Source organism: Geotrypetes seraphini, chromosome 8 (assembly GCF_902459505.1).
Source record: "Geotrypetes seraphini chromosome 8, aGeoSer1.1, whole genome shotgun sequence".
Classification (NCBI taxonomy): Eukaryota; Metazoa; Chordata; class Amphibia; order Gymnophiona; family Dermophiidae; genus Geotrypetes; species Geotrypetes seraphini.
In genome coordinates, this window is record NC_047091.1 from 152,153,216 (window position 1) to 152,169,143 (window position 15,928).

General features: G+C 38.7%; 1 protein-coding gene across 2 annotated transcripts in view; it reads right to left on the reverse strand.

Moving 5' to 3' along the window:
• Positions 1–15,928, reverse strand: part of DNAH10 (dynein axonemal heavy chain 10) — a 543,078-nt gene that overhangs the window by 134,036 nt on the left and 393,114 nt on the right. For both annotated transcript variants that reach the window (XM_033954155.1, XM_033954154.1), the window contains one exon: positions 6,534–6,670. In XM_033954155.1, coding sequence (XP_033810046.1) covers positions 6,534–6,670 — 137 coding nt within the window. The remainder of the gene's footprint in view (positions 1–6,533; positions 6,671–15,928) is intronic.

The following is a 15,928-nucleotide window of genomic DNA, read 5'->3' on the forward strand; positions in this document are numbered from 1 at the left end:
AAAAGGAAAAAAGCTCTACTATTTTTAAAAAGGCAAAATGCGGATTTATGCTTTATACAAGAGACCCACCTCTCAAATATTGAATCTAGTAAACTACAAGGAGGTTGGGTCAAACATTGTTTTTTCTCACCAGCTACAAGGAAAAAAGCAGGTGTTGCTATTCTGGTAAATAAAAAATGTACTGCTACATTCAAATTAAAGGCAACAGATATTAATGGAAGATGGATAATTGTGGAAATGAATCTGGGAAATACTACCATGACGTTGATTAATATATATGCCCCTAATTCGAACCAAAATGAATTTTTTAAAACTCTTCAACAACTGATATTGCCACTGGCTACTTCAAATCTAATAGTAGCTGGGGATTTTAATGCTGTTATGGATCCTCTATTGGACAAAAACCCAAGTAGATATATGAAATCAATGGGATTAGATAATTTAATACAAACTTGTGATTTAATAGATATTTGGCGAATACTTCATTTTAATGGACGGGAATTTTCATTCTGTTCTCATGTTCACAATTCCTTTTCAAGAATAGATTATATTTTTATATCAAAACACCTAGCACATCAAGTAACAAAAGCTGCCATTGATCCAATTATTTTATCTGATCATGGTGGGGTATGGATTGAAATTAAGATCACAGATCAAAATACAAATAGACCAATATGGAAGTTTGATAATACATTGCTTGCTGATCCAATATTTTGTGAAAATTTTCAAATAAAAATGAAAGATTTTTTTCAAGTAAATGATAAAGATGAGATCTCTAGAGAAATATTATGGGATGCATTTAAAGCATCAATAAGAGGACAAATCATTTCTTATTCGGCTTATCTTAACAAACAAAATAAAAAACAATACTCTAATTTAGAAAAAGAAATTAAAAATTTAGAATTAAAACTAATAAAAAAATGGGAATATTCTATACAACAAGAACTGTTAAAACTCAAATGTAAATACAATGAAATATCATCAAAAATGATAAGAAAAGATTTATTTGCACAGCAGGCACTGTATTATGGAAACTCAAATAAGTCGGGAAGAATACTGGCAAATTATCTAAAAGTGAAAAAAAAGAAAACAAAAATAATTGCTATAAAAGATGAAAATGGTGAAACACTTACACAAATTGATCCAATCTTAAAACAATTTCTAAAATTCTATAAATCTCTTTATTCTTCCGAGACTTATTTAAATAAAGAAAAGGAAGGTTTAGAATTCTTAAATTTATTAGAGGGTCCAAAAGTTCCTGAACATATAAAACGAAGTATGGAAGAACCAATATCACTAAAAGAATTAGAAACAGCTTTGAAATCCCTTAGAGTTGGATCCGCTCCAGGTGGTGATGGTTATACAGTTGAATTTTATAAAACATTTCAAAACTTTTTATTACCCTATTTATTAAATCTTATTCAATATCAACTTAATAAAGGTTGTACAAATGGCACTATGGCAGAATCATTAACAATAGTTTTGCCAAAGCCAAATAAAGATCCCACTTTGGTATCAAACTATAGACCAATCTCTTTAATAAATGTAGATGGAAAATTATTAGCAAAAATCCTTGCGTTAAGATTGGCTAAAGCTCTCCCACATATTATAAGTATGTCTCAAACAGGATTTGTTGCTCAAAGACATTCATCTCATAACACTAGACTAGCATTCCATATGTTATACTTAACAAAGAAAATGAACGAGCCCACTTTTGCTGTATCTTTAGATGCAGAAAAGGCTTTTGATAGAATAGAATGGACATTTATGTATCAAGCAATGGAATGGTTTGGTATAGGTACTGGATTCACACAAATGATACAAACATTATATAGCTCCCCTTCTGCTAGATTATACATTAATAATACGTTTTCAGAAAAATTCAATCTACAAAGAGGAGTTAGACAAGGTTGTCCTTTGTCTCCTTTACTGTTTGATATAGTTTTAGAACCCTTAATATTAGCAATCCAACAAGTAAAGGAGATACAAGGTATACCTCATTCAGATAAAGAATATAAAATATCAGCTTATGCTGATGATTTATTATTATATTTGAGGAACCCAGAATCTACCATTCCACATTTACTTGAACTAATTGAAAAATTTGGAAAATTTTCAGGATATAAAATAAACTGGAACAAATCAGAAGTACTTCCATTAAATATACATTGTACAAAAGGTTTATTTAAATCATTCTCTTTTGTTTGGAAGGAGGATGCTATTAAATATCTTGGAATTTGGATTACAAAAAATATAGATGACACAATGAAAATTAATGAAAAAAATTTATTACAAAAAATAACAGAGATGTGTGAGCAATGGAACCCTTTACACTTATCTTGGTGGGGAAGAATACAAACTGTTAAAATGATGATATTACCTGTAGTCTGTTACCAAATGGGAATGATACCAATTTTCTTCCAAAATTCTTTTTATAAAAAATTAAATAAAATATTGACAAAGTTTATTTGGCTTGGGAAAAATCCCAGAGTTGCTTTAGTGTCACTACAAAGACCAATTGCGGAGGGAGGGGTAAACTTTCCCAACTTCTATAGGTATCATCAAGCCTATATTTTACGTCAAGGTATGTATTGGATCCTCCCAGAGCCCAATGTAAATATCCCAGAATGGTTTTGGCTAGAATGGAGACTTATGTTTCCATTACGTCTTAGTCATGTAGTTAGTATCAAAATGCCAAGGCTATACAAAGAACATAAAATATTCATGGATACATGGAAAACTCTAAGATATATAAGTAATCTAACTCCTATTCCAATTAGTAAATCAACAACTCAAACAATTTGGTTAAACCCCAAGATCAAAATAGGCGGTTTCAAAATAATCTGGAAAAACTGGATGACAGCAGGTATTCGTATTCTAGACGATATAATAAAAAATGGTAAAATGCTGGAGTTTTCACAATTGCAACATAAATTTGATCTTAATAAAACACAATATTTTAGATGGTTGCAATTGAAGCAATCCATTCAAGAAGGGTTCCCTGAATGGAAAAATCTTACTAATTATCACAGCTTGGAATTCTTGTGTTTCCAGATAAATTCAATAGGACATGAAGCTGCACAGTGGTATAAATTAATATCTGGATATATAAATAAAAAACCAAAAAAAGGTCTTAGAGACATTTGGAGCATTGAGATAAAGCACCAAATTAGTGCATCTCAATGGCCACGACTTTGGTCTTGGAGGTTAAAATGTACGTTGTCAGCATCTATGAGACAAACTTGGTTTTTTCTTTTACATAGAGCTTTATGGACCCCTACACGTTTACATAGAATTGATAGCTCTAAATCTAATAGATGCTGGCACTGTCATATTGAAATTGGGACATTAGACCATCTTCTATTCTTTTGTCCATTCATCTTAACATTCTGGAAATCAATTTGGCCTCAAATTAATAGGATGTTGGAAAACCCAGTAGCCTTGACATATGATACTATATTATTTGGAACAACAATGAGAACAAAAAGTCAAATAACATCAAATAATAACAAATTATTATACATTTTAACTGGAATAGCAGTACAACAAATCACATTGAATTGGAAAAATCATGACAGATTAAATTACACTTTCTGGTGGAATTCTGTTTGTCATATATATAAAATGGAACTTACCATAGCAACACAAAAAGGATATATTAATAAATTTCAAAAGATATGGAGACCATTAACAGAATTTTATAATGAATGATTAACTTTTCCCAAGATAAAAATTGATTAGAGGGAAATGAGATGGGATTTTATTTCTGATTTACACACTATATCAATGTTGAATGAATTTACAATAAAGTTGTTTTGAAATATTATTGATTGAATGGGAGGGAGGGAGGGAGGGGGAATACTACATTCAAAAGAAATTATATAAATCTAGATTTACTGCATAATATTATAAAACTTATATAAAATTAATTTTCTAAAAAAAATGTTAAACTTGAAGATGATAAGTATGTATATCAAGTGTATATATTTAAGTATCTAATAAGTTTATATGAAACACTTGTTGTAACAAAAGAAAATGAATAAAGATTATAAAAAAAAAAATATGAAATATGGAAAGAATAGCATTTAAAAATTTTATTCATGTATTACTGAATAGAAGGGAGGGGGGAGGGGATGGGATATTATTATATTAACTAAGAATTATATAAATTTAGTTTTCTGAAATATTAGTATGAATTTATATTGTTGATGTAACATATGAAAATGAATAAAGATTTCTCATTCAGTATTGATAGGGAGGGAGGGAGGGAGGGGAAATTATTATATTCAATAATAATTATATTAATTTAAATTTCTTACATAATATTATAACTTTATAAAATATTGATTTTCTAAAGAAATTTTAAATTTGATATTAATCTGTAAGTTAATCAAGTGTGATTATTCAAGTTTATAATGAATTTATTTAAAACACTTGTTGTAACATAAGAAAATGAATAAAGATTTATAAAACAGAAAAAAATCTACCTGTTCACATTAGGACTAATATCAATTTCTTAAGGTTTCGTAAAAATTTGAAAACTTTTTTTTCCAATTATTTATTCTTTTTTTTTTTAATCTTTATTCATTTTAAAATTTACAAGTGTCTCAGCAAATAAAAACATTTTAACCCAGATACAGCACTTAATATTCTGTTAAAATCCACTTGTTGTAATATTCATGCTATGATGATATATTATTGATTGATCTTATATTTTCCCATAGATTTTATGGCCTCTTGAATCTAAATCGCCTTGCACCTTTTTTGGTATAGTGCCGATTAATAAATTGTATATTAGATTAAATTAGATTAAAAGCATAATTTTAAAAAAGGTAAATTGTGCCATAAGGGAGGCGGCAGTAGGTGCCCTATCACCACCTAACTCAATTGTTTTCATTGGCTTTAATCAGCACAGTAATTGACCGCGCCATTTAAATAAAGTAGGTGCCAGGAAGTGCTTACCAGAGTAGGCACTGTAATTGCATCTACAGCAAGCTTCCTAACGTCAAAGTAGGCGTGGTTAAGGGCGGAGATGACCTTAGGTGGCATTGGATGCAATTCTCAAAAGAATGTAGGCCAGTAAAACCCCAGTCTACATTACAGAAGCCTAAGTTCTGAGGTAGGCATCATTAGCTGTGATTCTTTAAATGGCACCTAAGCCTGATTGACACGCGGCCTGCACTGTTTTTGTAGGCAGCTGCCGATTTAGGCATCATTTACGGAATCTAGCCCTAAGGGCTGGATTCTATAAATTATGTCGCCACCGGCAGTCACCTAAAAAATGGCCACTGACTGCATGTCAATCACACAATAGCACCATTTATAGAATTGTGGCTTCATGAAAGTTAGGTGTCGGAAGAGGGTTTTGGGGGTTTTTAAATCTTTATTAAATTTCCAAACTACAATTGTACATACATATAATTCATGTACAAATAATATTACAAGAGAAGCACATTAAACTTACAGAAGGCCCACATTTCCAGCGCCTACCTTTCATGTGAATTGGGGTTAGGAGGTGCTTTACAATGCCTAATGCCACTTCTGGTGTTAGACATGTCTACAGTGGCATTAGGCGTCGTAAAGAACCTCTGTAGCCACGATGCAGGTACCATGTTTTTAGGCACTGGTAGGCACCTACATGTTTTTAAACAATTTTAATTGTTTTAATTGGTGTTTTCTATTTGAGTTAGGTGCCTAACTTAAGGCGCCATTTATAGAATATAGGGCCTAAGTGTCTAATGGTACGGCCAGAGTTTAATGGTCTGCTCCTTCATTTACCCCAGGTACAGTAAAGGAGAGCAGTTAAAAAATACAATAAGATAACTTTTGTGTAATTATAAATCGAGCAATTTTCAAAACTGCATGCTGGTGCAAACTCCATGAATTCCTTTACTTGCCATGACACAAATTAAAACGAAAGTAAAATCAAAATTAATAAAATCATGATTCACTTTACTATCCATGGAAAAAAAAATGCTGTGAACTTAAAAGACTGCAAACCATGTGTGAAGGAAGCCGAGAGCTGAATAACCTGTAAGGGTAACCTGCAGATGGAGGGAAGAGGGAAGAGGGAAGAGAGGGAAAAGAGATACTGAGGCAGTGCAGAAACTTGTGCTTGAGCAGAGCTGTCAAATTCAGACATCTCTAAGTTGAAGGACCACTCCAGCACCCGAGGCTCTTTCAGATGACCTCACCTCTGAGTCTCCTTGGTAAGTCTATGGAGAAATTATGTTCTCCAAAAACATCAGTATTAACAATGTCAAAAAACATGGGCAGTGTCATCGTATAGCACTCCTGGGGAGCAGAATAATGCAGTATGCGAGATTATCACAAGTTGTATTATTCCTGTGCAGTGGGAGTCACTAACCTGCTATATTGAAAAGACGCAGGTTAGTGACTCCTGCAGTAAACTAAGGTGTGTTGAAAGGCCAACTCTTAGCACACCTTGCAACTACCCCCCTAATTGTGGTTTTAGGCCAGACAGCACAAACAACAACTTTCCTATATATTAGGTTTTCATCATATTTCCATACCTTTTCTCTTTTGGGCTTTATTTCTTTTGCCACGTCACAGTAGCCCATAACGGCTTCAACAAATTTTAACATTCCTAATCCTGCTCTACTGATTGCTTCCATTTCTTCAATGTTCGTATTCAGCGATTTTAAGTTAGCTGGATGAGGAACAAAAACAGAAATACTGAGTTACTTCCAAGTTTCTTTGTGTGTGACATATAGAAACCATATTTCTTTTTTTTTAAATTCTTTATTCATTTTTAATCTTTCAACAAGTGTACAATATAAGTAATACATAGATTTACTAACAACACTTGATAAATCTATCAAGATAATAACAAATGTATATGTATCTAAACTCTTCTCCCTCCCCCTCCCTTTCTATACTATTTTCTTAATTGAATGGAGGGGAAAGGGGAGGGATTGTATAAATGAAGAAAAAGGTAAAAAGAACTATGAAAAAGAAACCATATTTCTATAAGTTTTGGATGGATTTACTAAAGGCTATTTCCCATTCTGTGCCTTTTCTACATCTTCAATACAAAATCTTACTGTACAGAATTTTCAGATCCCTAGTCTTTTTCTGACCCATGAAACATGTTTTGACATTACTGGTATGCATATTCCAGTTAATGAGATATGGTAGGGATCTATAAAATACTGAGTGGAGTGGAATGGGTAGATGTGATTTACTTGTTTACACTTTCCAAAAAAAACCAAGGACTAGGGGGCGTTCAATGAAGCTATTTAGTAGTCAATTTAAAACAAATTGGGGAAAATATTTCTTCACTCAATGTGTTGGCAAAGAATGTGGTATAAAAGCAGTTAACTTAACAGATTTGAAAAAAGGTTTGGACTGAAAGGGTGGTTGATCGCTGGAATAGTCTTCCACTTCAGGTTATTGAGGCCAGCAGCGTGCCTGATTTTAAGGCCAAATGGGATAGACACGTGGGATCTATTCACAGAGAAAGGTAGGGGAGGGTCATTGGGGTGGGCAGACTAGATGGGCCGTGGCCCTTATCTGCTGTCTATTTCTATGTTTCTATCCTTAAAAAAAAAGTCCATAAAAACGGACTTGGAAAAATCCACTTCTTATTCCAGAGATAAGCAACATAAAATGTTTCCCTTTTCTGCTATATTGCCAGGTACTTGTGACCTGGATTGGCCACTGTTGAAAACAGAGTACTGAGCTTGATGGACCTTCAGTCTGTCCCAAATAGGGCAAAGTTTATGTACTTATGTGGTCCATCATTCTACATTACATTACATTACATTAGAGATTTCTATTCCGCCATTACCTTGCGGTTCAAGGCGAATTACAAAAGAGATGAAAAACGTTGGGTTACAATGGAAGACAATACCATATGAAGAAATATGTATTCTTTGAACCATTCCAGTTGACAGCCTTTTTGGTAGGAACTCGGCTGGATGAAGGAAAATCAAAATCAAAGTGAAGTGCATTTGAATAATGATATCCTTCCTCAGCCAAGGGATCTTGTTTTCCTAATATTTGAATTGATAGTTGTTAGTATTTGTTACTAAGTCCGCCTTATCCTTCTTGGATCTAATTTTGAGGACTTGAGCTGAATTTAAGCTAAAAACTTTATTTTATTTTACTTGATTACCATGTATTTTACTTTTGAGTATTATTTTCCTGCTTTTCTTCAACTTTCTGTACAAGTGGATACTTGATTTATAACATGTAAAAATTTGATAAATAAATAATTTAAAAAAAAACAAAAAACAATGGAAGAACATTTGTCCTTTCTAGAGAGGTAAAGAGTAGATTATGTAGTTTCTGTGTGGCGGGAAGAGGGGGGGAGGGAGGATGGTAAGTTTGAAGTTAGGACTGTTTCAGGAATTTCTTGAAGAGTGTAGATTTTATTTCTTTTCTGAAGTTATGGCTTTTTCAGGAATTTCTTGAAGAGTATAGTTTTTATTTCTTTTCTGAACATCTTGTAGTCTGGTGTCGTTATCAGTAGATTGGAGATTTGGTTATCTAGTTTAGCTGCTTGAGTGGCCAGGAGGCCGTCGTATAGTTTTTTCCATTTTACTTCTTTGATCGAGGGGTGTGTGAATGGGATGTGTGTTTTTCTATGTCTGATTGAGGTGGTTTGGATGAGGCGATTGTTCAGGTAGGTTGGGCTGTCTCCGTTTAAGATTTTAAATAACATACAGTAGAATTTAAATAGTATTCTTTCTTGGATTGGTAGCCAATGTGAGTTGATGTATGCTTCTGTAATATGGTCGTGTTTTCTCAATGAGTAGATGAGTCTCAGAGCTGTATTTTGGATTGTTTGTAGTTGTTTAGTCATTGTAGCAGGGTAGGGGAGGTAGAGGATGTTGCGGTAATCTAATAGACTTAGGATTAGGGATTGTACTATAAGCTTGAATTGTGTTTTTTCGAAGAATTTTCTGACTTGTCTTAGGTTTCTCATAACTGAGAAGGATTTCTGTATTGTTTTATTTATTTGCGGTTGCATGGTGCAGCATCGGTCTATAGTAGTTTTATGGTAGTATGAATGGGATAGTTGATTGTGTTAATTTCTATATTGATTAAGGTTTGAACTTTGTCGTTTTCGAGGAGGATGAATTTAGTTTTGTCTGTATTGTGTTTGAGTTTGTGATCTTTCATCCAGGTTGCTACTGTTTTTAGTGTTTGGTGTAGTATGTTTGTCACGGCGGTCTTTGGTTCATATTTTAAAAGCTGCTTAACAGTAATGATATTAAGATAATTTTCCCAGATATTCAGTAGAATTTACCTGCAATATATCCAGTGTGCTGCAATATATCCAGAAAAAGCTGTATATAGCAAACTTTAAGATAACTATTTTTTTTTTCTTTATTGAGTTTCTAAAGCTAACAAAAATGCAATACAGTATCTATACAAATAATATTAATCATATATGCATTTATAATCAATCAAAATCCATACAATATTTTTTTTTTAAAACCCATCCAACCAACATTTCATTAAAAAAAAAAAAAAAAAAAGATAACTATTTAGCTGATCAAAATGATCTGGCTGAAGTCTAAGTATAGAAACATAGAAACATGAGATAAAAGGCAAATGGCCCATCTGCAGTAATCATTATCTCTTCCTCTCTCTAAGAGATCCCATGTGCCTAGCCCACGCTTTCTTGAATTCAGACACAGTCTCTGTCTCTACCACTTCTTCTGGGAGACTGTTCCACGCATCTACCACCCTTTCTGTAAAAAAGTATTTCCTTAGATTACTCCTGAGCCTATCACCTCTTAACTTCATCCTATGCCCTCTCATTCTAGAGCTTCCTTTCAAATGAAAGCGACTCAATTCATGCACATTTACACCACTTAGGTATTTAAACATCTTTAGCATATCTCCCCTCTCTCGCCTTTTCTCTAAAGTATACATATTGAGATCTTTAAGTCTGTCCCCATACACCTTATTCCGAAGACCACGCACCATTTAAATAGCCTTCCTCTGGACCGACTCCATCCTTTTTATATCTTTTTGAAGGTGCAGTCTCCAGAATTGTACACAATATTCTAAATGAGGTCTCACCAGAGTCTTATACAGGGGCATCAATACCTCCTTTCTCCTACTGGCCCCAGAAATTCCCCCAATATTACTTTTTGTGCAGCTAAATTTTGTGTGCAACAATTTGCTCAGACAAAATTTAACTGGTGAAGAGAGTAAAGGTGCCTGAGAACACCGACAAATATTTGGTCTCCTTATACCCTGATGCAGCAACTGGCGAAATGTTGCTCACTAAATCATTTTTCTATGATGTCAAGTGGCTGTTTGAGCAAAACCTGATACTCAGTATTGATTAAACGTCAGCAATATGGTCACAAAATCTTGAGAGTTTTTCCAGAAATACAAGGCACAAGGGAACAGCTGTCTTCCAATATAACTTTTTTCCGTGTTCATTCTGATTCCAACTTTAAGTTTTAGTCCTCAAATCAATCATGTTGGAAAGTCGAGTTTCACCAATTACATAAGTTGCGCCAACTAAAACCAATCTTAGAATTGGAAAATCTCACAAAGTTGATATATTATTTCATAACATGTAGGTTGGACTATTGGCTTAAGTCAGGCTAATGTACATTGTTTGCAGTTGGTTCAAAATACTGTGGCTAGACTTTTGACTGGCAGTAAAAAAACAGACCATATCACTCCAGTGTTATATAAACTTCACTGATTGATGTGGACCAGCACATTAAGTTTAAGTTACTGTGCATAATGTTTAAAGCTTGGCATGTAAAATCGCCAATGTACTTGGCAAACAAGTTAAACTAAACTAAACTAAACTAAACCTTGGGTTTATATACCGCACCATCTCCACGAATGCGGAGCTCGGCACGGTTTACAGGAAGAAGGATGAGAGAGGAACTACAGTGGAGAGATTAAAGAGTTAGGTGTAAAGGGGGAAGGTGAGAGGCCTAAGAGGGGGGAAGTGTTACAGTTTTGAGAATAGCCAGGTTTTTAGGTGTTTGCGGAAGAGTTGGAGGGAGCTTGAGGTTCGGAGTGGGGAGGTGAGGTTATTCCAGATCTCAGTGATTCTAAAGGGGAGGGATGACCCAAGTTTGCCTGCATGGGAAATACCTTTTATGGAAGGGAAGGATAGTTTAAAAATTTGGGAGGAACTGGAGGAAGTAGGGGTTGGGGAGTTCCAGGATAGAGGGATAACGGCAGGAAGGATGCCATGTAGGATCTTGTAGGCCAGACACGCACATTTGAAGTGGATCCTGGGGATTACTGAGAGCCAATGGAGCTTAGACAGGAGTGGTGAGACGTGATCAAATTTGCTTTTTGCGAAAACAAGCTTAGCTGCGGCGTTCTGAATCCGCTGAAGTCTGTGGAGGCTTTTCTTGGTTAGGCTGAGGTAGATAGAATTGCAATAATCCAATCTGGAGAGGATGATGGATTGTACTAGGACTGCGAAGTGTTTTTGGTGAAAATAGGGTCTGACTTTCCTTAGCATGTGAAGGCTGAAGAAGCATTTCTTCACCAGGGATTGGAGATGTTCGTTGAAGGATAGAGAAGAGTCTAAGGTGACACCCAGAACTTTGCTTGAGAACTCGAGCTGTAATGGGGGGCCGGAGGACAATGGGATGGAGGAAGGTAGATGGTCTAATTTTGGGCCGAGCCAAAGGAGATTTGTTTTGGACTCGTTTAGTTTCATATGCATTGTGAATGCCCAGGATTGGAGGTTCTTTATGCATGAGGATATGTTCGTGGAGAGGTTAGTGAGGTTCGAGTCGGTCTCAAGGAGGACGAGGATGTCATCAGCGTAAGTGTAAAGAGTTTCAAGGGGGGATAGTTGGAGTAGTTTCAGGGAGGACATGTAAATGTTAAAGAGGATTGGGGAGAGGGGTGAGCCTTGTGGGACACCACAAGTCGGGGTCCAGGGGGAGGATGAGGTGCCGCTCATGTTAACCATGTAAGAGCGGGAGCGCAAGAATTTGGAGAACCAATCAAGAACTATGGAGCTAATGCCTATCTCGGAGAGTTGGAAAATTAGAATGTCGTGGTGGACAACGTCAAAAGCTGCGGAGAGGTCGAATTGTAGAAGGACAGCAAACTTGTTACGAGAATGCAGTTGCTGAACCTTAGAGATTAGAGAGGCCAATAGGGATTCAGTGCAGAAGTTGGGTCTGAAGCCATATTGGTAAGGTAAGAGGATGGAGAATCTTTCTAAGTAGGAAGAGAGCTGGGTAGATATGATAGACTCGAGCAGTTTGGTGAGGAGAGGGATATTTTCTATTGGACGGTAGTTGGATGGTATGGAGGGGTCTAGGTCAGCTTTTTTCAGTAAAGGGGTCAATGCGATGTGTCCCATTTCAGTGGAGAATAGGCCTGATAATAGGGCAGAATTTATGAGTTTGGTAAGAGATGTGATGGCCTGTGCAGGGATTTTCTCAAATAGGTAGGAGGGAAATGGGTCCAGGATGCAGTTGCATGATTTTAACTTGAGGCAGAGTTTAAGGGTCTGAGAATCAGATATGAGCTCGAAGACAGTCCAGGATCTGTCGGCAGGGATGGGGTTGAGAGCAGCTAGGGTGGGGTTGGGTTCGGGGGGCACCAGAGAATTGTAGGAGATTGCGGGCGGGAAGGAGTGCCTTAAGGTAGAGATCTTATCATTGAAGAATTTTGCTAGGACCTCAACTGAAGGAGATGAGGGAAGAAGGGTGGAGTCATTTTTAGTGGTTAGGGAGCGCCAAATGTTGAACAATGTGCCATTCTGGTTTTTGGATTTGGAGATCTTGTCTCCATAGAAGTTCTTCCTTGCTTTTTTTAATATTGAGTTGTAGAGTTTGATATTGACTCTCCAGGCCTGTCTGTCAGATGAGGATTTGGATTTTTTTCCATTTTCGCTCTAAGGCTCGACATTTTTGTTTCAGGTCTCTATGGAGTGGAAGGTACCAAGGGGCTTTATGGGGATAGGTGATGGATTTAGTGGTTTGGGGGGCGAGGGAGTGGTAGGTGGACTTGGAAAGGGCGATCCAGTTGTGCCAATTGTTTTCAGAGTCTGCAAGCTTGGGAATGGAGGGGAGGAGGTTGAGGAATTTGGTCCAGAACAGATCGCTCGAAATTTTTTTCCGGAAGGTAATAGAATTGGGGGATCGAGGTGGGGATCCAAGATGAGACATGAAGATGGGGAGGCAGAAGGCCCCTAGGAGATGGTCTGACCACGGGATGTGTTCCCAACGGGTGTCTTCGGCAGACGTTTTATAAGCGGTGAGGTCGAGGAACTGGATGAGGTCTAGGGTGTGCCCTTTTTCATGGGTAGGAGCGGATGTGGGGGGGAGGGGAGAAACCTAGGGAGATGAGGAAGTCATTGAATTCTATCGCGTCCTTGCTGGTGGAGTCGTCAAGGTGGAGATTAACGTCTCCGATGATTAGTAATCTTTGGAATTTGAGAAAGGCATTAGTTATGGTCTCGAAGACAAGGTTAGAGGAATTGGACCAAGGGATAGGTGGACGGTATAGTAACAGGATGCCCAGTGGGTGAGGACGGAGCTCATCATTGATTGAGGCTAGCATATATTCTAATGAAGCGTGGGTGCCTCTCTCGAGGAGCTGGACATCAAAGAAGGATTTGTAGAGGAGTGCCAGGCCACCTCCTTTGCAGTTGATTCTGGGTGAAAAGAGGCCTTGGTAGCCATGGGTGCAGAGTTCGTTTTGTGTGAAGAGGTCGTCTTTTGAGATCCATGATTCTGTGATGCACAGGAATCCAGGATCAAGGTCCTCAAGGAGGTCCTTCAGAATTTGAATTTTATTGCATGCGGATCTGGCGTTGCAGTACAGGGTCGGGACAGGGGTGAGAGAGTTAGAGGCATGGCAGGGGAGGTTAGCATGGGGGACAGGCTTTAGAGAGGTGGGATTGACTTTGCGGGGGGGTTTTCTGGTGGGGTGATTCCTGGGGCGCGTCAGGGTGGGGATTCTGGTGCCAGGGCCAGAACTGTGACTATTTGAGGAGTCGAGCAGGTTGGGAGAGGGAGGGTTCAGGCAGAGGGAGGTGTTGAGAGATGAGCAGAGCAGGAGTATAAGGACCCAAAGGGGTGGCCTCATGGTTTTTTGTTTGTTTTTTGTCAGAAAAGGGCCTTAGCAATGGGCAGAGACTAGTAACTGGACAAATTCCAGCGGAGGGGCTTAGCGATGGCTAATTGGGTAAGAGCCTTTATAATGCAATCAAGTAAACTGTACAGATCACGATGGAATTTGAACATGGGAGACTTAAGCCAGGCAGGCAGAGTGGAGGCAGCGGACTGTTCAGCAGGGGCTGTAGGGGGCGGAGTTGGTCTCCTACGTTGGCCAATTCTTTCCCTTGCGGTGGCTGGAGCCGAAGAAGGGCTGAGCAGGAAAGATAGCAGTTTTACAGGTTTGAAGAACGGCTCAGCAAGGGCTGTTGGGGGCGGAGTTGGTCTCCCACGACGGCTAACTATTTCCCTTGCGGTGGCTGGAGCCAAAGAAGGGCTGAGCAGGAAAGATGGCAGTTTTTCAGATTTGAAGAATGGCTCAGCAAGGGCTGTTGGGGGCGGAGTTGGTCTAACACGACGGCCAACTCCTTCCCTTGCGGTGGCTGGAGCCGAAGAAGGGCTGAGCAGGAAAGATGGTAGTTTTTCAGATTTGAAGAAACGGCTCAGCAAGGGTTGTTGGGGGCGGAGTTGGTCTCCCACGCCGGCCAACTCCTTCCCTTGCGGTGGCTGGAGCCAAAGAAGGGTTGAGCAGGAAAGATGGCAGTTTTTCAGATTTGAAGAACGGCTCAGCAAGGGCTGTTGGGGGCAGAGTTGGTCTCCCACGCCGGCCAACTCCTTCCCTTGCGGTGGCTGGAGCCGAAGAAGGGCTGAGCAGGAAAGATGGCAGTTTTTCAGATTTGAAGAACGGCTCAGCAAGGGCTGTTGGGGGCGGAGTTGGTCTAACACGACGGCCAACTCCTTCCCTTGCGGTGGCTGGAGCCGAAGAAGGGCTGAGCAGGAAAGATGGTAGTTTTTCAGATTTGAAGAAACGGCTCAGCAAGGGTTGTTGGGGGCGGAGTTGGTCTCCCACGCCGGCCAACTCCTTCCCTTGCGGTGGCTGGAGCCGAAGAAGGGTTGAGCAGGAAAGATGGCAGTTTTTCAGATTTGAAGAACGGCTCAGCAAGGGCTGTTGGGGGCAGAGTTGGTCTCCCACGCCGGCCAACTCCTTCCCTTGCGGTGGCTGGAGCCGAAGAAGGGCTGAGCAGGAAAGATGGCAGTTTTTCAGATTTGAAGAACGGCTCAGCAAGGGCTGTTGGGGGCGGAGTTGGTCTCCCACGACGGCCAACTCCTTCTCTTGCCTTCCATGTGGAAGCTCAGAATTTGCAGAGAAACCGTTATCCCCTGCTGGATCGGGGGAGGGGCGGAGCTGTGCTCTCAAGTATTCCGCCACTACTTCTGCTGTCTGCCGCTGGTTTCGGTGCGGTCCCGGCGTCTCCTTGTGCTCACCGCTATCCCCTGCTGGATCGGGGGAGGGGCAGAGCAGTGCTTCCAAGTCCCAGCCGCTGATTCTGCTGCCTGCCTTTGGTTTTGGTGCGGCTCCGGCGTCTATCTAGTTCAGGCTTCAGCTTCACTATTCTGCTCGTCAGTATCTGTGCTGATTTTCAACTAGCAGTCAGATAAAGTTTTTAGAGTGGGAGAGAACTGTACCAGGCTGGAAAAAAAACAAACATCAATCGATACTGCTTCAATCCTCTGCTGGTTAGTATTTGTGTTGATTTTCAATTAACAGTCAGATAAAGTTTACAGAGTGCAAGAAAACTGTATTAGGCAGGCAAAAACAAACATCAGCTGACAGCCAGTTCACCAGCAAGTTAATGAGATATTGCCTATAAATGTTTTTGCCCTCCTTTCAAAAGGAGAAGTTTTCATTGGGGGCCCTTCTTTATGGAATTCCCAGTTTGACAGGTTTT